General features: G+C 39.8%; 1 protein-coding gene across 5 annotated transcripts in view; it reads left to right on the top strand.

Moving 5' to 3' along the window:
• LOC126293632 (F-box/LRR-repeat protein fbxl-1-like) overlaps positions 1-25,630 on the top strand; it is a 72,361-nt gene that overhangs the window by 8,566 nt on the left and 38,165 nt on the right. For all 5 annotated transcript variants that reach the window (XR_007552327.1, XR_007552326.1, XM_049986907.1 and 2 more), the window contains exons 3-4: positions 4,520-4,721; positions 12,978-13,282. Coding sequence is in view for 3 of the 5 variants with exons in the window: in XM_049986907.1 (XP_049842864.1) it covers positions 4,520-4,721; positions 12,978-13,282 (507 nt within the window). In the remaining 2 variants the exon portion in view is untranslated. The remainder of the gene's footprint in view (positions 1-4,519; positions 4,722-12,977; positions 13,283-25,630) is intronic.

Raw genomic sequence — 25,630 nt, 5'->3', positions numbered from 1 at the left:
TGTATCATATTTGCTGTAAATACACACTGTAATGGTCACGAGTGTTAGTTCCTTTGGAGTGGTGAGGTGAGTCGATGCTAGTCAAGAATACCTTTAAGGTGACAAAGACATTGAGGTGGATGTTCGGGTCAGTTACACCAAACAACACCTTTTTAACAGTAGTTCATTTATTCACCTCTTTACACAAGCAAGACTTACAGAGAACTAGTCATGGCGGAAGAGAGCAAAGATAATCTTAGCTTAGCGTCCAAAGACGGTGCCCGGAGTCTAGAGACAAATGTATATTGATGCTGGTGTCGACATCATCGGCGCCACAACATCATTATTGACACCCCACTGTGTTCGAACAAGGTAGTGTAATAGGGCTACGAGAAGCCCGGTGTTCCTTCTCTGATACTGCAAAAAGGCTCAGCAGGAATGTGGCCGTTGTATAGGATTGCTGGCAGTGGTGGTCACGAGAATGTACAGTTGCGAAAAGACTCAGCTCCGGATGGCCACTACTGAGAGGAAAGACTGTCATTTTAGGCGTACGGCTCTGGTGCGTTGTACTGCATCTGCAGCAGCAGTTGGCACTATGTGTTACTGTTACAAATAGGTTACTTGAAGGACAGGTCCAAGTCAGACACCCTATGGCGTGCATTCCACTGAACCCTGTGAGAGCAGGATGGCGATAATATGATGAGAGGAGGAGTTGCCATATATGTCAAAAGCTTCCACAGTGCAAAAAATTTAGAAACTAAAAAATTTTGTGTAGAGCAACATATGGAAGCATGTGCCACTGAACTTAAACTAAATGATGGCACTTTCATAATTGTAACAGTGTATAGGTCCCCCTCAGGGAATTTCCAGCTATTTCTAGAAAACTTGGATGCTTTGTTGTGCTATCTGTCAGACAGGGGGAAGCAAATTATCATTTGTGGGGATTTCAATGTTGATTCCCTGAAAGAGTGTAATAGGAAGAATGACCTTTTAGTATTACTCAGTTCTTTCAATTTGAGCTCCGTCATTGATTTTCCTACTCGGATAACAAAGAACAGCAGTACATTGATAGATAACTTTTTTATAGACCAAGATAAGTTTAAGGACATAAATGCTTATCCTGTTGAGAATGGTCTTTCAGATCATAGTGCACAGCTTGTTACAGTACATGACATAGCTCCATGCAGTATAATAAATCAGACTTTCAAAGCAGTGCGTTCAATTAACAATATAAATATTGCAAACTTTAGGGAAAGCCTACAGCAGCTAGACTGGGATGAAGTGTATAAGGAACCCGATGCAAACTTGAAATATAACTTATTTCACAATACATTTTTAAGGGTATTTGAAAATTGTTTTCCCAAGAAAATAGTTAAACATAATTCCAAGAAAACATATAAAAAACCTTGGCTAACTAAAGGAATAAGAATATCTTGCAACCGTAAAAGAGAACTGTATCTAACAGCAAGAGGGAGTACTGACCCCGAAATTGTTCAATATTATAAAAACTATTGTGCGGTACTAAGAAAAGTTATTAAAAAGTCCAGAAGCATGTGTATCATGTCTGAGATCAGTAACTCTGATAATAAAATTAAAGCAATTTGGAATATTATTGAAAGGGAAACAGGGCAACCAAGAGCACAGGAAGACTTTAGTGCAATAAAACTGAATGACAAGTGCACTAACAAACAATCAGAAATTGAAAATATTTTGAATAATCATTTTTTAAATGTTGTGGAGAAAATAGGATCTAGATCTTCACTAGAAGAGGCAAGGCTATTAATAGAAGAGGCCATACCTGCGCAGTTTGAAACAACTGTAATTCCACCAACCTCTTCCTCTGAAATCAGTAAAATAATAAACTCACTGAAAAGTAAAAGCTCTTACGGAATTGATGGCATTTCCAGCAAAGTACTTAAAGCTTGTTCCCCACAGATAAGTAGGATTCTCAGCCACGTATGTAATAGCTCTTTGGAGCAGGGTGTTTTCCCTGATAGACTGAAATATGCCATTGTAAAACCATTGCATAAAAAGGGGGATACGTCGGATGTCAACAACTACCGCCCAATCTCTCTTCTGACAGCTCTATCAAAAATTTTTGAGAAAGTAATGTATTCAAGAGTAGCCTCCCATATTTGTAAAAATAAAGTACTAACAAAATGTCAGTTTGGTTTCAGTTTGGTTTTCAGAAAGGCTTTTCAACAGAAAATGCTATATATGCTTTCACGGATCAAATATTAAATGCTCTGAATAACCGGACATACCCATTGGTATTTTTTGTGATCTCTCAAAGGCCTTTGATTGTGTAAATCATGGAATTCTTTTAGATAAGCTAAATCATTATGGTTTGAGTGGGGCAGTGCACAAATGGTTTAATTCATACTTAACTGGAAGAATGCAGAAAGTTGAAATAAGTGGTTCGTGTAATGTTAAAACAACAGCTGATTCCTCAAACTGGGGTGCTATCAAGCATGGGGTCCCACAGGGTTCGGTCTTAGGTCCTTTACTGTTCTTGATATACATTAATGACTTACCATTCCACATTGATGAAGATGCAAAGTTAGTTCTTTTTGCTGATGATACAAGTATAGTAATAACATCCAAAAACCAAGAACTAAGTGATGTAATTGTAAATGATGTTTTTCACAAAATTATTAAGTGGTTCTCAGCAAACGGACTCTCTTTAAATTTTGATAAAACACAGTATATACAGTTCTGTACAGTAAATGGCACAATGCCAGTAATAAATATAGAATTTGAACAGAAGTCTGTAGCTAAGGTAGAATTTTCAAAATTTTAGGTGTGTCCATTGACGAGAGGTTAAACTGGAAGCAACATATTGATGGTCTGCTGAAACGTCTGAGTTCAGCTACGTATGCTATTAGGGTTATTGCAAATTTTGGTGATAAGAATCTCAGTAAATTAGCTTACTATGCCTACTTTCATTCACTGCTTTCGTATGGCATCATATTCTGGGGTAATTCATCGTTGAGTAGAAAAGTATTCATTGCACAAAATTGTGTAATCAGAATAATTGCTAGAGCCCACCCACAGTCATCCTGCAGACATCTATTTAAGGATCTAGGGATCCTCACAGAAACCTCACAATATATATATTCCATTATGAAATTTGTTGATAATAATCCAACCCAATTCAAAAGTAATAGCAGTGTGCATACCTATAACACCAGGAGAAAGGATGATCTTCACTATGCAGGGTTAAATCTGACTTTGGCACAGAACGGGGTAAATTATGCTGCCACAAAAGTCTTTGGGCACCTACCAAACAGCATCAAAAGCCTGACAGATAGCCAACTAACATTTAAAAATAAATTAAAAGAATTTCTAGATGACAACTCCTTCTACTCATTGGCTGAATTTTTAGATATAAACTAAGTAAAAAAAAAAAAAAAAACTTAATCATTAGTGTGATGCAATATTTTGTGTAATGTAATTTCTTGTACAGACATCTTTTATTAACCTGACACGTTCCACATCATTACGAAGTGTCGTATTCATGATCTATGGAACAAGTATTAATCTAATCTAATCTAATCTATTGTTGTTTCTGAAAGCTGGTTATGCCTTGGTGCCAGTAGTGGCTGTGTGTCCATTAGGAGGGGGCCAGTAGAGGGCCTACGACCAACCTGTGTCTATTCTAGATACACTGTAGCTGCAGCTGGAGTTACGGACCGGAGTGCGATTGTGTAAGACAGCAAGTGCATTCTCGTAGCTGTCTTATACACTGACTGCAAATTTGCATTTCAGTCTGGTGATTCAACCTGTTGTGCTGCCATTCGTTCCAGGGGACGTTTTCCAACAGGATAACACTCACTCTCATACCACTGTTCTAGACCTACGTGCTCTACAGAGTGGCAACACGTCGCTTCGACACACTCGATCGTCAGATCTGTCTCCGTTAGAAGACGTAAGGGCATCGTCAGATAGTGTCGTCCACAACTGGCATTAACTGTCCCTGTATTGACAGACCAGGTGTAACAGATGTAGAAATCCATTCCACAAACTGACACCTGGCACCAGTACAGCACAAACATGCATGTTTGCATGCTTGCATTCTCAATATTCTGGTGGTTACACTAGTTATTAATGTACCAGCATTTCACATTTGCAGTGGCTTATCTTGTACTCAAATTAACCTGTGATCTTGCAATGTTAATCACTTAAATATGTCATCTAAACCAATGTATTTGCAAACTTTCATTACTCTACATTAATTACTTTTTGGTGCCCGCTCCCCAGTAGCCGAGTGGTCAGTGTGACAGAATGTCAGTCCTAAGGGCTCGGGCTCAATTTCCGGCTGGGTTGGAGATTTTCTCCACTCGGGGCGAGACTGGGTGTTGCATCGCCATCGTCATTTCATCCCCATCGACGCACAAGGTGCTGAAGTGGCTTCAAATCGAAAGACTTGCATCCGGCAAACGGTCTACCCGACGGGAGCCTCTAGTCACATGACATTTACATTTACATTTATTACTTTTTGGTGTTGCGATTTTTTTCCATTAGTGTATTTCTGTTACAGAGACTCGAGTGCAATAGATTCGGACAGCTGTAAGGGTGGCATGACTGACCGGGAGGCAATACAGACATTCTGCGACACCCCAAACCTGCGAATTGTGTGCATGCGGCGCGGTGCCACGTCCCGTGTCTTCCGTGCTCTCTACAACAATTGCCAGAAGCTCTCGGAGCTGCAGATGCATGTCACCCAAAAACTGAGCTACTCTGTAAGTGTTACTTTATTTGGATTAGTGTATTGCTCTTCATACTGGAGGTTATCACCTTTTTTTCTTCTAAATATCTGTAAGTAACTAAACCCACCAATGGTTACACAGTGCGTTCATTCACACCCTGAGCCTTATTCTTAGGAGATATAAGATTTTTTGTACCGAGCTTCTGTTAGAGCTATAATTTTCTGCCAAAAATTTGGTCTTTGGCAGAGTGAGGCAAGAGACAGTGGAACAGGTGTCTAAGCTCCAGTGTTTATAGACTTAAAGTTGCAATATTTAACAATATCTACTGGTTCTGTTTCCACTGTATTTGCTTTTGAAACTGGTAACTGTTAAACAATTTGAGCATGTACGCCTGTAGTTCCTGTGCTCTGCACAGCAGGAAACAAAACATACCTACGACCATATGTAGTCCCAAAAGGCAGATGTTACCAATGAAAGAACACTGGCATACTTTGTATTAGGCTAATCCATAAGTTCTTTGTGTTTTTGTTTTGTGTTTTGGGAATTTGGTTGCTATCGGTTTATTTATCGAATGTCATTTTTTATTTTACTTCACTGTAGTTATTTGAGTTTACATTTTGTCATTTGGAGACACTGAATGGAGTGGTGGATGCTGAAACATGGAGTGTCAAGTGAAGAAATCAGAACATTTCCAAAATATTCTTTCATCTGACTTCAGTAGAGGGGTGACAGTAGTGGAGGCTGACAGAAATGTTAGCACTGTGTACAGGAATAATACCAATGGAGAGAGCATGACAGGAAAATGGTTTTCTAGTTTTAAAGAGTATCATTCCGACATTAGTGACTCTCCACATTCGTATAGACATATGAGGTTTGATGAAGGTCTACAATTATCTACATCAGTGTACTTGAGAACAGGCAAATGTTGTGTACTGTGATTATTCCACTGCCATTTGACATTTGCATGCAATGGGGAATGTTCAAAAATAGGGTGTAAGGGTACTACATGCTCCAAGCCAAAATCACAAAGCTCTGTGGGTGGCCATATGTGCATCTCTGCTTTCTCGTCATCAATTGGCTCATAAACAACACTTACCATTGCTATCCTCTACTGTTACTGTTGATGAGAAATGGAGGCCTTTTGCTAATAAAAGAAAAAGAAAGGAATGGTTGAGCCCAAACGGAGCAGCAACTCCTCATACAAAGACCTGTGCACTCCACAAAAGATAATGTTACACACGTGGTGGAGCAGTGATGGTGGGGTGTCCTATGAATCACTTCCCCAAGTTGTAACCATCACTGCTGATACTGCCAGCAACAGTGATGTCTTTCAGATGCAATTTGAGAACAGCAACCAGGGAGAATGCATGAAGTGATGTTACTCCATGGTAACACCCGCCTGTATTCTGCCAGACTGACAAAGAACACTATACAGGAGTTGGGTTGGGAAGTCATTCCTCACGCACCTTATTCATCTGATCTCGCATCCCCAGATTTTCAACTTTTTTGCTCTCTAATGAACAACCTTCAAGAAACTTCCTTACTGGATGAACATGCACTCCAAACATGCCTTGACTAGTTCTTCAGCTCGAACCGTATGATTTCTACAGTCGTGGAATTGCAGGGCTACTCCAGTGTTGGCAAACTGTTGTAAATACTGAAGCAAGCTGTATTATTGATGACTGAAGTCTCTGTTATGTGTAGCTGTTGTGTTTATTAATCTTACAGAAAAATGCCACAGACTTATGCACTCTTGCCAAGTTAAGCAAAATGTACAACATTCACAAAGTCATAAATGACAAGAACTCGCTGAAATGTCAGCTGACCGAGCTCCGGGTGAAAGTGAATCCTGTGTTAAAGTGGATGTGCCCGGTTGCTGCTGCCATTCGGCCCACATTGGTGGCACTGCAATCTGTGAACTTACCTGCCTTACCTTAATGGATATTTTCTTATATTGTACTTCTGTTGGTGACACATACACAAAATTTTGATGAAATGGTGGGCCAAGCTTGATTGGGCAGAAAATAAGTAACCAACACTTCTGGTAAAAACAGTCTATTTTTGAAGTCCTGTGTCTTCCAGTTAAGCTGGTTTATGTTAGTACGGTAGAGATTTGTGCACCAGATCAGAATTTGAGGAGGCTTCACAGAAGACACCAATTCTGAATAGTTGTCTTCCTGACAGACGTTTTACAGACTTGGGATCCCAGAGAGAGATAATTCAACACGAAAGCACAACATCCACACATTTGATGCTGCCTGTACAAAATATGCTGCCACATGGAACTTTATCTATATATACAGGGTGGTCCGTTGACAGTGACTGGCCCAAATATCTTACGAAATAAGCATCAAACGAAAAAACTACAAAGAACAAAACTTGTCTAGGTTGAAGGGGGAAACCAAATGGCGCTATGGTTGGCCCGCTAGATGGCGCTGCCATAGGTCAATTGGATATCAACTGTGTTTTTTTTTAAAATAGGAACCCCCATTTTTTATTCGTGTAGTACATAAAGAAATATGAATGTTTTAGTTTGACCACTTTTTTCACTTTGTGATAGATGGAGCTGTAATAGTCACAAACGTATAAGTACATGGTGTCACGTGACATTCCGCCAGTGTGGATGGTATTTACTTCGTGATACATTACCTGTGTTAAAATGGACCATTTACCAATTGCGGAAAAGGTCGATATTGAGTTGATGTATGGCTATTGTGATCAAAATGCCCAATGGGCGTGTGCTATGTATGCTGCTCACTATCCTGGACAACACCATCCAAGTGTGGTGGTGGTGGTGGTGGTGGTGGTGGTGGTGGTGGTTAGTGTTTTGAGGTCATTAGAGACGGAGCGCAAGCTCGGGTTAGGGAAGGATTGGGAAGGAAATCGGCCATGCCCTTTCAAAGGAACCATCCCGGCATTTGCCTGAAACGATTTAGGGAAATCACGGAAAACCTAAATCAGGATGGCTGGAGATGGGACTGAACTGTCGTCCTCTCGAATGCAAGTCCAGTGTGCATCCAAGTGTCTGGACCGTTTGCTGGATAGTTACGTTATTTAAGAAAGCAGGAAGTGTTCAGCCACATGTGAAACATCAACCACGACCTGAAACAAATGATGATTCCCAAGTAGGTGGTTTAGCTGCTGTTGCAGACAAATTGCACGAGAATTGGGAATCTTAAAAACGTTGGTGTTGAGAATGCTACATCAACATCGATTGCACGCGTACCATATTTCTATGCACCAAGAATTGCATGGCAATGACTTTGAATGTTATGTACAGTTCTGCCACTGGGCACAAGTGAAATTACGGGATGATGACAATTTTTTGCAAGTGTTCTGTGTAGCGACGAAGCATCATTCACCAACAGCGGTAACACAAACCAGCATAATATGTACTATTGGGCAATGGAACATCCACGATGGCTGCGACAAATGGAAGATCAGCAACCTTGGCTGTTTAATGTATGGTGCAGCATTATAGGATGAACGATAATTGGCTCCCATTTTATTGATGGCAATCTAAATGGTGCAATGTATGCTGATTTCCTATGTAATGTTCTACCAATGTTATTACAAGATGAAACTTCCTGGCAGATTAAAACTGTGTGCCCGACCGAGACTCGAACTCGGGACCTTTGCCTTTCGCGGGCAAGTGCTCTACCAACTGAGCTACCGAAGCACGAATCACGTCCGGTACTCACAGCTTTACTTCTGCCAGTATCCGTCTCCTACTTTCCAAACTTAACAGAAGCTCTTCTGCGAACCTTGCAGAACTAGCACTCCTGAAAGAAAGGATACTGTGGAGACATGGCTTAGCCACAGAATGGCAATGTACTTCCAACATGATGGATGTCTGGCACATAGCTCGCGTTCATTTGAAGTGGTATTGAATAGCATATTTCATGACAGGTGGATTGGTCGTTGAAGCACCTTACCATGGCCTGCATGTTCACCTGATATGACGTCCCTGGATTTCTTTCTGTGTTGAAAGTTGAAGGATATTTGCTATCATGATCCACCGACAATGCCTGACAACATGGGTCAATGCATGTCAATGCACTGTTGAGAGGAATGTCATTACACGTATTGCCAAATGCACTGAGGTTGACGAACATCATTTTAAGCATTTATTGCATTAATGTGGTATTTACAGGTAATCACGCTGTCACAGCATGCATTCTCAGAAATGATAAGTTCACAAAGTTACATGTATCACATTGGAACAACCGAAATAAAATGTTCAGACATACCTACGTTCTGTATTTTAATTTAAAAATCTACCTGTTACCGACTGTTCATCTAAAATTGCGAGCCATATGTTTGTGACTATTACAGCATCATCTATCACAAAGTGAAAAAAGTGGTCCAACTAAAACATTAATATTTCTTTACTTACTACACGAATATGTGATAAAAAATGGGAATTCCTATTTTAAAAAAACCAATTGATATCCATTTGACCTATGGCAGCTCCATCTAGCGGCCCAACTGTAGCGCTATCTGGTTTCCTCCTTCAAGCAAGACATGTTTCGTTCTTTGTAGTTTTTTCTTTTGATGCTTATTTCTTGAGATATTTGGCCCCGTCACGATCAATGGACCACACTGTATATACACGGCTATTCTGCAGATCACATTCAAGTGACTGCTAGAGGGTTGTTGAACTACTTTCAAACTAATTCTCAATTATTCTACTCTCAAACAGCCCAAAAAAAGAACACCTATACCTTTCCATGCAAACTCTGATTTCCCTTATTCTATTATGACAATCACTTCTTTCTATGAAGGTCAGTGTCAAAAAAATATTTTTGCATTTGGAGGAGAAAGTTGATGATTGAAATTTTGTGAGGAGATCCCACCGCAATGACAAATGCCTGTTTTAATGATGTGTACCCCAAATCCTGTATTGTGTCGTGACACTAATCTTCTTTCTCTCAATAATATAAAATGTGCTGCTCTTTTTTTTTTTTTTGAACTTTCTCGATGTACCCTGTTAAACTATCTGGTAAGTATCCCACACCACACAGCAGTACTCCAAAAAAGGACTGACAGGCGTAGTGCAGGCAATGTCTTTAGTAAATCTGTTGCATCTTTTAACCATTCTGCTAATAAAATTCAGTCTTCCCCACAACATGTTCTGTGTTTTCTTTCCCATTTAAGTTGTTTGTAATTGTATCTCCTAAGTATTTAGTTGACTTTAAGCCTTTAGGTTTTATTCATTCATTGTGGAAACAAAGTTTAATGGACCCATTTCAGCACTCATGTTGGATGACCTCACACTTTTCATTATTTAGGCTCAATTTCCTATTTTCACACCATACAGATATCTTATGTAAATTGTTTTGCAATTGGTTTTACTCTTCTAATGACTTTACAAGTTCCAAAATAGCATTGAAAATGGATCACTCCAGCAAATAAAGGTATTAGTGGTAAATACAGCATCATCTGTGAACAATCTAAGATGACTGCTCATATTGTCTCCTAAATCATTTATATAGATAATGAACAGCAGAAGTCCTATAACACTTCCTTGGGGAATGCCAGGAATCACTTCTGTTTAACTCATTGACTTTCTGTCAGTTACTATGAACTGAGACACCTCTGATAGGAAATCATGAATCCAGTCACAGAACAGAGACAATCCCCAAGACTGGTGATCTTTTACAGAAGCTCAAAATTTAGAATGGTCTTCAATGTGAGATGCTTATAACAGTTTCCACACCAAAACTCTGTCTCCAAAAATGATAAAAGTGCTGCTAAAGCAGAGTTTCTAAATACATGTTTCCAAAATTCTTTCACCAAAGAAGACAGAATAAATATTCAAATAAAGATGATGATGATGATGATGATGATGATGATGATGATTGATTTGTGGGGGGCTCAACTGCACAGTCATCAGCACCCATACAAAGTATGAGTTTGAAGCCTGAGGATGGACTACAAGTTGTGTGTGTTGTGTTAGCATGGTGGCTAATGTTAATTTGTATTTTGAAGTGAAATGACAAAGTATATGTATTCAACAACATAAAGTCCACCAGTGTTCATATTATTTAACAATATGAAGCCCAGCATCCTTTAGATAAGTATAAAAAATTGCATTTCAGAATGGAATACGAGCCTATAACTTTCAACAACGAAGGACTATTAAAAGATGAGTATTATGAAAATTGTTTATTCAAATTCCACTGTTCCTACCTCTCTCCACAGTGTATCACTAAGTGTGCAAAGTGCTGTGAAAATTATTAATTTACTTCAGAGTTAATAGATCAATTGTTGGGCTACAAGAGGGTGGTGACAGTCCGAGGGTCCACCACACATGAAATCTAGTCATCAATTCCGTATTGTATATAGGTGTCTGGATACTTGCGAAAAGATAGTATTTGTGTCTTTAATTGTAAAAGACACTGATTTATCTTCAGTGCCACCAAAGACAACATTTTCACAAATAACTTTTCAGAATATTAGACTTATAATTACATGTAATTATTGACAGTAATTAGTTGCAAATCTTTGAATAATCAATCAGAATGTTGGTGAATGTTTTATGCTCTATTATTTTACTGTAGAAAATCTCTTTGAAGTTTCATTAATTTGATACAGGTTGTTTGAAAATTAATGTTTTGTAGCATTTATTACATTCAACATACAGTTATAAATAATACATCAAATGAAAGTGCAACTCAAACAGTTTTGTTTGTATACTTGTGCACAAAGGAAAGAGTATGGAATGACCAAGAGTGACTGAAGAACCTCTTGAATGAGCGAGAGTCTTTCGCACAAGCCACAAGAAATCAGTTTGGGAGGCTAGTCGTGAATCAGCAATTCCAGTGTGATCTGTGTGGAGACTTAAGGAGTCACTTCCCGCTGCCTCCTTATTATTTGCAGTTGTTACAACCTCTAAATCCTAATTGTAATGTAAACTGGTCAGGTGTGAGTAGGACTCGTACTATGAGGGTTCTGTACAAACGTAATTATGTATGAAGACAGTTGATCCAACACGAGGATTGAGGATCTCTACAAGTTTTGCCTGTTCTCGACATTAATACTGGAAAGATATTGATCCCAGGAATTTCAAGACTTTCAGGAACGTTTTAATTTTAAGACAAAAAAATCTCTTTTTGAGTGATGTAATTAACAAATAAGAATTTTCTGTTTTTTCTTCCTTTACTTGCACTGTGAAACCTTGCTTATCAACAAAATTCTAAGTCAACCCTATAGGTTTTAAGGGGTGAGCATGCAAGTATCAAAATATGTGACATGAATGGCCATATCGTTTGATTGCATTGACATAAAATCTTTATTATTTTTTTTTTCTTTTTACATCACTGAGGGTTCATAGACCTTAGCATGTTACATAAATTTCAGCCTAATACCTCTATCCATTCCTGAGAAAAAGGCATCTTAACAGACAGATGGTCAGAGAGACGTCACATAACAAATGATGAAAAAAAATTGTTCACTTGATATACCTATAAATTAACAGTTTTGGTTTTTTCCATATACTGGTACTGTGAAACCTTGCTTCTTGCTAAATGTCACAATTCCAGGTGAACGGGAAGACCCTATAGATTTTGATGAGTGAGTTTGCAAGTATCAAAATATCGAACGTAAGTGGCTGGATCTTTTGATTGCATCGACTTAGAAACTTCATTTTATTATATCGCCTTGGGACCATAGACATATGCTATTGTTACCCCAGTTGTCAGATTTGATACTCAGTGATCCAGATGCTAAACACATTTTCCAGTGATTACTATCATTGTGGAAACCTCTTTCCTAAATAAGTATATTTCCATTCTGCTCCATTACAGAATATTTTTTTCCCAGTAAAAATTTTGCTCTGATGTGTGTACGGTTAGTGGGAGGGCACATAGTTAACAAGGAAGCAAGGCTAAGTTAGCTTGTCTTGAACTGCAGTTCATTCAGACAGAGTATTTGCACGGATTGGAAAAGAACCAGGGTGGTTGGACCAGTTGTGACAGATGAGACTGAAACCTGTTGACAGTGAATACCAGCCCGTCTCTTACGTGGCAAGTAGTCAGTTTGGTGGCTGTGGATGAGGTGGGTGCATGTCTTTTATTCACCACTAATACTGATTTACCTTTCTTTGCTGCAGTGATCCATCTGCAATGCTATTTTGGAACTCTTATTGCGGGACACTAGTTACGAGCATCAGAACAGCCAGAAAACATCTGCTTAAATGACTAGTACAGGCACTTCTTTCCTCTGAAGGTTTCTCATTCCTCTGTTTGGAAATGCTTGTTTAGTAGGGAAATTGTTGTCCGGTTGCAGGTGCTGAAGAATTTGGTCGAGAAGTGCTCCAGAATACATACGCTGAGGATACCCAGTGAACTGCTGAAGTCGGAGAAATTTTCGGAGGCAGTGTCTCATCTGCAGCACCTCCGTGTGCTGAATGTGGTCCTACGCTTCACAAAAAGCACTCCCGTACTGCGACCCTTGGGGGACGGGTGCCCGCAACTGGCCGAGGTTGACTTGAGATCCACAGTTGTTGATATGGACGATCTGAGATGCTTTCTAAATGCCAAGAGGAACACCCTTAAGTCCATACGCATAAAATGGACAATGGCTGGAAAAAAGTGAGTCTTGTAACCTCTCCTCATATCATTGTTTTAACTTCTCATCAAGTTGACTTTTGATTGATATGTAGTGAATATTTTCACTTTACATCATATCTTGTGTAGGTTTTTTGTTGTGACAGATGGAGATTCAGCATATTTCATTCTCATGTACTTATAGGTACCCACTAGATACAAAAAGTTGAAAATACATCTAATTACTCAGGTTTGTTTCAATCAGGAACAGTGTGCTCCACAACCATATTAATAAGATTTAAGATAATGAAGGTTTCTAATTTGTTTATTGTAGATAGATTTCAGCTATTTGTTCTTATCTTCAGTGCAATTCATAGTGAATGGAAGTAAAATGAACCTCAAGACAGCTGTAACTGGTGATTTTTTTTTTATTGTCACTGCCACAACTGGTTTCACTGTGTTAAAACAGAGTCTTCAAGTGAACTACATAAGAAGTAAAGGATCCCATGTAATACATATGATCAAAATAGCATATGAATCTTTTCAAAAAAATTAAATTTTTCTGAGAATTTGTATGAATTTTTTAAAAGATTTTAATAGATCTATGTAAAGCCTGTAAACAGGCAGAAAAAAAAATCAGAATTAAAATGTACTTACAATAGTTCATAGTGTCACACCAAGACACTCCCAAGGCTCGTAGTGAAAAATCAAACACCTGAAAAGGAAAGTTGTCAAAATAAATAAAACAGGACAGTGGGACAAATAGTGCAGTGGTGCACTATGAGAAGAAACCATAAAGAAGCACAATGAGTGAAAACGAAAGACATAAATATGGGAAGATCAAAGCTGGGGACCATGCAAGCTAAATAACCAACCCCCCTCCCTCCCCCATGCTCTTTCTCATCCTCCCCCCTTCACTCATTCTCACACCATAACGAATAAATATAAAGACCATAATGCTGATCGAGCAACAAGCCAATAAGTGTATTAGTGTGGAATCTATGGCATGGAGGGCACTAAATTAAAAATGCAACATACTGACATAGTTCAATTACGTTAAAATTACTGCAATTACATCCAAACCATGACAACTCAGCATAAATAAAATCCCACATGGTAGCACTTGACATTACAGATAACAAACAATTAAACTAAACACTTTTCATGTGCAATGTCAGTGGTACCATGTACAATTTTATTTATGATGAGTCATCATGACTTGGATATAATTGCACTGAAGATAGCTATATAGTAGCTGAAACTGATGTGCAATAAACAGATTAAAAATTTACAACTAATACTGCTCTTCCTGTTACTGTGGACATCTAATTATTACTTAGGTACTTTTAGGAAAGTTGGAGGTTAATAAAATTGTGTAACTCTTTAAACATCTTCAGTAATGTTTGGTACCGCTACTTCTAATCTTAAGCAATCATGCCATTCTTTGAGCCATTGCATTTAATGCTTTTACTCAAGTCATTTCTGTACTGTGCAAAAGTCAGTAATAGACCTGTTCGTCATCTACAAATTTTGCATTCCTTAGCTTTTCTCGATTTGTAGTACACAGATAGTGTGTTGCAGTGTGTTTATAGACTATAAAACACGCCCATTTTGACACCACTTAACTCATTTGGAAATGAACGCATAAAATTTAACAAATATTGCTATTAACTAGTTATTTTGTTTTTTTCTGCTGCTGGTTACATTTATTTACTCCACTTTATGCCTAATTTAACACCGTGATTGTTAAACTGCACCCTGCATGTGTCCCAAATTGAGTATTTGCCCAGCCTGCAGTCGTCAAAAAAAAATTTACGCACTTCTTCAGGAGATTGTTTTTCTGATCAGTGATAAACCAAAATAATTAGAGAGACAATAATACTTGAAGAGGTGCTTAATTTTAATTGACATTGGTGAATTTGGCCACGAGCTAAGTGAAGCTGGTCACTTATCTCAGGGGCAGATAGCCAATGCGAGCTTACACAGCATTCTAGGTGGAATGTTTTCTCGTTTGTCATTTTGTTTTCTAGTGTTGAGAACTCATGGACATGTGAGCATCATGTATCATACTGATGAGCTATTGTGGTATAAATTTCATTTGGCAGTAACACAGTTTTGTGAATGCACATTACAGAGATGGTCACCCTCAAATGCAGTACATATTGGTAACAGGGAGTATGACATGAGATTGTTGTAATACAATATAATGAGTAAAAAAAATGACATTCACAACTTTAGTAAATGTTTTTAACAGTGTCTTCTATTGCATAATGAATTTAAATTTAGGTAAAATTAATGTTATTACTGTATTTTCTGGGCCATAAGACACTACAGACTATAAGATGCACCTTAATTTTTAAGCAATTTCTTAAGAGAATAAAATTTTTGCCATTTTTATTATTAGATTGCAAAGCCAGGTTAGAAAAATTCTTAGTGTATGAACCTGAACTTATCTTTAGAATCCTTGAGAACTGTCATTTGAACTTTCTTCTTCTTCTTCTTCTTCTTCTCCTCCTCCTCCTCGTTATCATTGTTGTCCTCTTCATATGTTAGATGGTCTTCACTGCCATTTAGAGCATTACTTATGCAACACTTATTTAACAATAATTTCTTCTCTCACTCTAGACCATGACTGTTTTATACACTGACACACTTGTTTGACTGTAGGTCATTTTAAAGCTCCCTTCAGCATGAATTCATGTTGGCTTTCATTCATCATCCATTTGTTCCATTCCTCTCTCATAAACACTTTAAATAGTTTCTTTATTGAGACATCAAGAGGTTGCAGTTGTGAAGTAAGTCCTCCCAGAATAACAGCAAACTCTGTATTTCCCTGTCTCAGTTCTCTTTCACACAATTTGTCAAATGAGTACTAAACTGATCTAGCAAAGGAACAGAACTCCTCTTCGATAAAGTGCCTTTCCTTCTCTCCCACACTATGTTACTGGTGATCCATAATTTCATAACTGCCTCGTCAATTCAACCTTTGTCATGTACATGAACACCACCACCTGACAGTACTTCAGAAGGTTTTGACATTGTTTTGCTCTTGGAAATGATTATTGGAGGCCATTGGATTAAGTTTAGTACTGTCAGCACAACGTGAAAGGACAACAGTGTAGCACATTTTTCATGTCCACTTATTTTTATAGTTGTATCTAAAAACAATGATTCTGTAAGTTACCAAACGAAAGCGTTGGTACGTTGATAGAAACAATAACAAACACACACACAAATTTCAAGCTTTCGCAACCCACGGTTGCTTCGTCAGAAAAGAGGGAAGGAGAGGGAAAGATGAAAGGATGTGGGTTTTCATGGAATGTTTCCCTCTATTATATTCATATTTTTATAGTTAGTTGTAGCCCCTTTCATGACAACAGCTCTGTTACTTGGTACATAAAATGTGTGAGGAGTTTTGTCCATATTCGCTATTTCACTTAGTTCCAATCTGGTTTTCTTTTGATATTGAATAATAAAGCAATGAAAAGGTAATATTTTCTCCTCATACTCGTGTGGCATTTTCTGAAATATTATGTTTTGTTCACATGCTAAGTCCATGACACTTCATAAACCTGTAGCACCAACTAACTACACCCTTAAAGTCTTTTTAAGTTCCACTTATGACTGTTGAATCATTTTTGTAGTAATTTCAAAGCCATTTTGATAGTGCCCTTGAATCTATTTCAATACATCACCTTCTACTTTCAGCCATTTTGTATTTAGTCCTCTATTTGCACATTTAGGGTTAGTCTTCCTCATTTTTTCAGTTCTTCTCTAGTAGCCCGGCAATCATGAATGGTTTTTTTCTGCTGGTGGAGGGCCAAAATGCCACTCAGCTGCTCTGTTTCCATGTTCTACTGCATGTGCTATTACTTTCAATTTACAGCCTACATCACACGAATACCTTTTATTTTTTCCATTACAAGACTAGTTACTAAGAAAAATATTGTACTGTTATCGGTAACACCAATCACTTTCAACTCAAGTTTACTGGCACCGTAGACTGCAGTAACGCATCATAGGCTAGACAGTTAATAAACTGTTCTGGGCTATTATGCTGTGACTGAATGGTTTTAAGGTGAAATCCATTCAACCATGGCATAACAGTCCAGAACATTTAATCAATTGTGACATTTCCAGCCATGAAAGTTTACATTTAACAGAGACCAGTCAACATGAAGTGTTCCAAATGGTGCAGACTTCTAACAGTCTATACTTGAAAGTTGGTGGCCAACTTATCATGCCCTTTCTATAGTCACTCTGTTGGGGTCTAACAACATACTAATTTAAATAAAATAGAAAGAAACTTCCACATGGGAAAAATATATTAAAAACAAAGATTCCAAAACTTACCAAGCGGTAAAGCACCGATAGATAGGCACAATGAATAAAATACACAAACACACACACAGAATTTCGAGCTTTCGCAACCGGCGGCTGCTTCGTCAAGAAAGAGGGAAGGAAAAGGAAAGATCGTTTCATCTTTCCGTTTCCTTCCCTCTTTCCTGATGAAGCAGCCGCCGGTTGCGAAAGCTCGAAATTCTGTGTGTGTGTTTTATTCATTGTGCCTATCTACCGGCGCTTTCCCGCTTGGTAAGTCTTGGAATCTTTGTTTTTAACATACTAATTTATGTAGTTTATCAATTTATAATAAGACTGATACATACGCAGCCCAAGGTGATGCCCCATGCCCCCCCCCCCCCCCCATCCCTCCCCTCCAATTTCAGTATTTGATCTTGAGTAAAAAAGTTTGAAACTACTGATTCAACACACTGTAACTCATTTCAAACATGTACTGCTTGTTGTTAGATGTTTATGCATACAGATGTCACTTAAAGATAAAATGTTTTAGTCTAAATTAACGTAGAAGTGTTTTATTCGGCTGTTTATGCTGTTAGAGTGTCTATTGGGGTATTTGGGGTTGAATGCAGATTGTTGAAAAATAGGGTTTTGTTTTCAAAAGAATGAGAATAATGTGGGATATTGGAATACTGAATAAAACCAACCTGCTTTCATAAAAAAGGACTGCATTACTTATTGAATGCCCCTTGGTGCTAAGGACACCTTGATGGGCACAACTGCTAGGGTCGAGTAGTGAAGCTTAGTGTTGGAAATACTTAAATAAATAAAAGATTTCATTGAGGAAATGAGTTGTTACCCTTCAAACTGTGTACAAAATAAAACAAAACCACGGTAGGCTACCTAGGCTTTGCCGATGATATGGCACTGCTACATGAGAACGAAAAAGGTGCACAAATGGCACTGGAAAACTCTTGCTTTTGTTGCAGCAAAAGCCAGCCAGAAGCTAGTGTAGAGTAAGACAGAAGTCACGAATGCAGAGATGAACTGGAAGGTTGAAGGACAAGTAGTGGGGAATGTGAACAGCTTTCGTTATCTTGGGAAAACGTAATGGGAAAGTTACAAACCGACAAGTGCAAAATAGACAGGTCCCAAACACTACATAAACAATGATATGTTGCAAAGACAAGCTGTTTAAAAGAAAAACCTGTCTAGGAAAGCCAGACTGAGTTATTATATGTCAGCAGTGAGAAATTCTGCATCATATACTATGGAGACGTCCACCATGGTGAGAGAGGGCGCATTCAGCTGGAGGACGAGGAACAAAAGGTCTCGAGAGATATTTGTGGTACAAAGAAAATGAAGTGGCATTTGGACCAACAGATCAAGTCAGACCCTGTATGAGAGTTTATAACCAATTTCAGGCCCATACAAAAGAGAAGACTGACATTTGCCAAGTACTTCATGAGGATGGTTGACAAGACATTGACCAGGAAGGTAGAGGACACAACATGCTAGACAGGGAACAATTGGATGAAAGAAGTCGGGGAGCATTATTAAACAACTGAGTATCTATAAACAGCAGTGCAAGATAGGTCTGGCTGTAGGTACACACCGAATGGTCACAGTACTGATACCAGAATCAAAATTAGGACACTAACAGTCCACGGGTGTACTGGCGGTGCATAGTGTCCAACAAGCACAATATTACAGTGATCGGACATGTCACCACCGTCAGGTGTGCTGACGAACTGAGCTCCTGAGGGTGGGTGGCCGTCCTAAATCCCCTGCCCCCTCGAGGCGTTCTCTCCGCGCCCGCAGCTGCACTGCAGCAGTCGCTGAGAGGCTGGTGTCGGCATCAGTGGTGGCATCAGTGGTGGCATCGGTGTAACTGCCTCGTCCGCCCTGGTCGCAGACTCAGTGCTGGTTCCCATGCCTTGCTGAGGTTATAGCCGCAATCTCTGTTGATGAGTCCGTCCCTGGTACAAATTTCGTTGGTAGTTACGAGTAGGAACTGTCTTTTGCCCGCCCCATAAAACACGAGCATTATTGTGAAGTGTCAAAGATGATCTCGGTTTGCAGAAGGCCGGCATATACCAGATTCCCTGTGAGTGTGGGAAGACTTACATTGGACAGGACGTATGCACCATCGAAGATCGTTGCTGAGAACATCAGAGGCACACTCGACTTACGTACCCCAACAAGTCAGCAGTCGCAGAGCACTGTTTGTCCGAAAATCATGATATGGACTACCAACATACCAGAGTCTTGGCACAGACATCTAAATACTGGGACAGCGTCATTAAGAGAGGCTATCGAAATTCGTACCAGGGACGGACTCAACAGAGATTGTGGCTATAACCTCAGCAAGGCATGGAACCAGCACTGAGTCTAATTAAAAAGAGGCACAGCAAAGAAAACGAATGAGCTACCAGGGCGGACGAGGCAGTTACACCGACACCATCACAGATGCCGACACCAGCCTCTCAGCGACCGCCGACGCGCAGCAGCGGGCACGGAGAGAACGCCTCGCGGGGAAGGGGATTTAGGATGGCCACCCACCCTCAGGAGCTCAGTTCATCAGTGCACCTGATGATGGCGACATGTCTGATCACCGAAATATTGTGCCCGTTGGACACTATGGACCGCCAGTACACCCGTGGACTGTTTGAGTGAGAAATACTCTGGCAGAAGTTGAAGAATCACATCAAGATTAGGACAAGTCGGGCATGATTCTAAAGGATTAAAACTAACAAAATTAATAAATACCTCTACTTTAACAAGTTTGTTTGTGTGGCCATCCTCCACAGCAAGCATTGAAATATTTGTTTTGTAAATAAAACTTGCGTTTTCTTACTGCACTTTATTTTATTTTCCCAAATGTGTTTTACCTTTTTTTACTTTAAGACATCTTCAGTGGGATCTAAAATGATACAGTTTTGTTTTGATATGTGTTTTGTAGATTATAAAATAGTTCACATCTTGTTTTTTATGTAAAATAAATGATTACTTACAGTTCTTCGCGTTTTTGATTGGCATCTGTGTTTCCCCTCATCTGGTCACATGCTGGACATCCAGGAGGTAAGCACTGTAAGTTATCACTCATTCACATAAAAAAACAAGAAGTGGGTTATTTTATAATCTACAAATAATACACATCAATACAAAACTGTATCATTCTAGATCCCTTCGAAGATGCCTTAAAGTATGAAAGGTGAAACACATCTGGGGAAATAAAATACAGTGCAGCAAGAGAAGGTTGTTTTTATTTGCAAAATTGATACTTTAAATGCAAGAATGTTAATAGTAATTCTGGCTCATGTCCTTTGCTACTATTAAGGACAATGAGACAGATTTCAGACAGGGAATAATTATTCACCCTTAAATACATATTTATTTCATCAAAATCAGTATATTCTGAAATTAACAAGCTATTAATTTACTGGATTTTGTCAGCTGAGTAAGCCCCAACTGAATTGCAGCAATCAGTTGGCATGTTAAGTGTAGTAGTTGTATTATATGAAATGCTGCTGCCACATCAAGTTCTCTCACACAATTTCTCCAGTGCTAGTACGGGCATTTCCCAGCATGCACATCATTTTCTTAGTATTGCCCATTAATGAATGCCCAGCAGTCAGTCTCACACCTGTTGTGTGTTTTTTGGTAACATGCCAAAGTGCAGGATTATTCCAAAAGAATTGTAGGAGGTAGAAATGCAACTCAGACACTTCTAAACTGAGAAAGATAGGAAGTTTTGAAGAGGCCACATAAGAGTTCAATCAACACCACAGTTTATTTGCAGGAAAATGGCAACACCACAGGGATAATAGTTTTGTGTGCTGCGGTTAGTAAAATCAGTCTGTTGTTAATATTAAAAGTGCATTTATGAACGGGATTGATGGTTGTGTCTGCATACGGGGAGGTGTGAGTCATTGTCATACATCAGATCAAAATATAGTTTGTATCCATATGAATTCCAAAAGGAGCTCCAGGAAAACCACAACACCACCTACATCATGAGCCATGCAGATTGCAGTTATTGCATGCATCGTATCCTAATGACCACACCAAAAGTTACAAATTTTGTACTGCTATTCTAGAGGATATGGAAGAAGACACATTTCCAAACAAATAATTGTTTTAGATGAATCCACTTTCCTTGCTCCGGAATAGCTAATCGACACAATGTTAGATTTTGGATAAGTGAAATCTTATTGTAATTACTCCATATGAAGGATACACACCAAAGATTATCATCTGCTGTGTGATGTCTGAGAACAAAGTTTATGTTCAACCCATATTTTTTTCTGAAAACGCGTCACAGGAATGTCACATCCAAATGGTCTAGATAACTGATTGTTTCCCCAACCGAGTGATTCACATAACATCAGCTGCATGCAAGATGCTTCACTTCTCAAACAACATCAGACATTACTCAATAACACCATTCCTGAATGCTGGTTTGGAGGTGATCAGATGATGAGTTTCATCACTGATGGTCAGTGGACCCAATGCCCTGTGATTTTTACTCGCAGGTGACCATGAAAGATTGGTTTTGTCCTAAGTATGCCTGCTGCTCTTCAGCTGTAAGATATCAAATTGTCAAAGCAGTGAGTTCAATAACTAGGGACGGCCGATTTGTTTGTGACAAAAAACGAGATGCCTTTCTGATATTTGTCATGTAATATATATGGTGCTCACCTTGGGTACATAAATGTTTGAAACTTCATATCTTAACCTTCCTCTGTTCAGGGACATTGGAATGGAATTGTGCTTCTGCCCTTTGCAGTTTGTGAGAATTAAATTTTTGGTGCGATGTTGACAAAGATGTTTGGTACAGAGACTAGCGAACCTGACAGTACCTTGCAGTTGATAAATTTGGGGACTGGATATATGTCCTGATCTTCTTCTCCCCCCTCCTCCCCCCTCCGTCCGCTCTCCACCTCCAACCTCTCCCTCCCTCCTCCCCCCTCCCTCCATTCTCCCCCTCCTCCACTCTCCCCCTCCCCCTCTCCCCCCCTCCCACCACTCTCCACCTCCCCCCCCCCCCCTCTCTCTCTCTCTCTCTCTCTCTCTCTCTCTCTCTCTCTCTCTCTCTCTCTCTCTCTGTATGTTGAGTTCCTCTTCCTTCCCCCACTCTCTGTTCATCTCCATTGCCCCTCTCCCTTTCTTTCTTTCTGATCTAGAGCCTTGTTTATAGCCAGTGAAAACTTGATTTGGAATTGAAATCATTTGAAATAAATGAGTGCATTAGGTGGGATCTCTCATGCTGCTAGACCTGTGACGATAGTAGCTTCAGTGACAGTATTTTACACTGTTTGAATCATAAGGCAGTAAGCCAACACACAGCTTCCACATTTCCTGTTAAAACTGACTGTGATGAAGAAAACAAAGCAGCAACTAGTGAGGTGGCGCAGTGGTTAGCACACTGGACAAACATTTGGGAAGGCGATGGTTTAAACCCGCATCCGGCCATCCTGATTTAGGTTTTCTGTGATTTCTCTAAATCACTTTAGACAAATGCTGGGACGATTACTTCGAAAGGACATGGCTGACTTCCTTCCATAATCCAATGGGACTGATGACCTTGCTGTTTCGTACCTCCCACCAAATCAACCAAGCAACCGAAATATCTCAAACTACACATCCAATTAAAAAAAGTTATAATTCCAGTTTCTTTGTCTCACAGGGAGACATCCGTCGATACCACCACTCAACACCCAATGCTACCTAATGCAAGGGTGGCCAGGAAAACTTTGAAATATTTTATAGGAACCCCTGTTTTTTTTGTGCAGATTACAATTCTACAGCAAAATCTACATCAGATCAAATTCTTGTTGGGTCTTTAGCTGGATCAAACTGTTATCTGCACACACAATTTCTGTGGTCCACTCGGCTGCCATCATCTGGTGGTGAGAGCTAAGCTGCTCTCGCCGATAACTGATTCAAGCCATGAATGACGGAACCTTTACATGCTGCGTATAAAGGTTATGTCGTTCTCGGTTTGAATCAGTTATCGGTGACAGTGGCTCAGCTTTTCTCACCATATGATGGTGGCCAAGTAGATCGTGGAAATATTGTGTACAGATGACTGTGAGCCAGCTGAAGACCTGGCAAGAATTTGATCTGTTAATATAAGGGGCATTCAAAAAGAAATGAGCCAGAGGCATAATTACAGAAACCAATTCCTATGTGTTAGAGATATTGACCCTGGCTGCTGAGACATTTGTCCTACTGTGATACAAGGCAGTGAATGGCTGTCTCATAAAATTTTCAGGGCTGAAATGTTAAACAGATCTGCACGTACAGCTGGACATCGTCATCTGAGGTGAATCGTTTGTCCCTCAGACCCTTTTTAAGGAGACAAAACGTAATCACAGGGAGAGAGGTCCGGGCCGTATGAAGGGTGGCCGAGAACCTCCCATTTGAATTTCTGAGGAGTGCCTCGACTGTGTCGGCCGTATGATGCTTTGCATTGTCTTGGAGCAGAATGACCCCACGGGTGAGGTTGCTTGGTCGTTTTGATTCGATAGCTTGGCCAAGGGTGGTCAAGGCTTGTGAGTAACACTGGGTATTCACTGTTGTCCTGTGCTGCAGTAAGTGAATCAGAAGGGGGCCATCTTGGTCAAAGAAGGTCAGCATAACCTTTCCTGCACTCATGTGGATGGCGACACCCAGCTGTACGTGCATAACTGGTTAACATCGCAGTCCCAGGAATTTTATGAGGCAGTCATTCACTGCTCTGTGTCACAGTGGGATAAGTGTCTCAACAGCCAGGCTCAGTACTTCTAACATACAGGTACTGGTTTCTGTAATTATGCCTCCTTACATGCTGGGAAGTCTACGTAGTCAGAATCTACGTCAGATGGTGCTGTAATGGGGAACAGAAGTGGGTGCCCAGTCGTGATTTACAACGTGGTACTCAGTGGCCCTTGAGTATCCAGTGACACGTGGGACCCACCCCCATGATGCGAGGGTAGGACGGGCCAGTATTTCATAACATCTAATTGTAAACCCCATTTGCAATGTTGTATTCCTCTGACATATCAAACAGGGGCCTACTCGACACACCACTGTCGCTGTGCAGAGAGCTACGATGTATCTTAACAGGCTGCACACTGCAACAGGAGCTCACGTATCGTGTAGACGTAGAGCAGGAAGCGACTATAAACATTACGATACTTCTACAGTGTTTATTGCCTGCACACGTACCTATCGTTTGGGGAACAGAAATGCAAGCGGACGATGAGGGAAGAAAAAACTGAAACAATCCTGATTTACGGAGAATGTAGGAGAAATGTCGAGGCTGTTGTTTCCTCGTATGCCGAGCATTTTCCAGAGAGAGCTCATTCTCATTCATTCTTTTACAAGGCTGCGAATGCCTTTGTCTGACAGCAGCATATAAACTGGCAAAAGGGACCAAAGCAAACATGTTATAGGAGAAACTAATGAAATAGCTGTACTAGCGGCAGTGCACTAGTCTACGGATCAGCACCCGGCAGTTACACTGCGACTCTGATGTGTCCGTAGGCAGTACTGTCACAATACTGAATTGTCATCAGTATCATCCACACCTCCTGTCACTGCATCAAGAACCTCGTGGCTCCGATTTCCACGATCGAGTAGTGTTTCATGAATGGGTACATCAACAAATGCAAATGACCCCTACGTTCTTTGCTGAAGTACTATTTTCTGGTGAATCTACATTCACAAACCATGGTAGTATTAACCTGCATAACATGCATTCTGGAGTGTAGACAGTCCCCACTGATTACGACAAGCTGACCATAAATGTCCTCGGTCAGTTAACATACGATGTGGCGTCATGGAGAACAAACTTATTGGTCTGCATTTTATCAATGGCTCGATGACTGGCCGCAAATATCGAACATTTTTGAAACAGGAACTACCAGTACTAATGCAGGATGTTTCCCTGTACATTAAACATTATTTGTGGTTTCAGCATGATGGCTGCCCAGTGCATTACGCCAATGAAGAAAGGATAGATTAGGCCGTGTTTACACTGGTCAGTTTATGAAAAGAGGTGGCTCTACTAACTGGCTCACTAGGTCACGGTTTATTTCAATGGGGATG

The sequence above is a fragment of the Schistocerca gregaria genome, chromosome 10 (genome assembly GCF_023897955.1).
Source record: "Schistocerca gregaria isolate iqSchGreg1 chromosome 10, iqSchGreg1.2, whole genome shotgun sequence".
NCBI lineage: Eukaryota > Metazoa > Arthropoda > Insecta > Orthoptera > Acrididae > Schistocerca > Schistocerca gregaria.
Note: the sequence above shows the minus strand (reverse complement) of the source record. Positions and strands in the feature narration are given on the sequence as shown.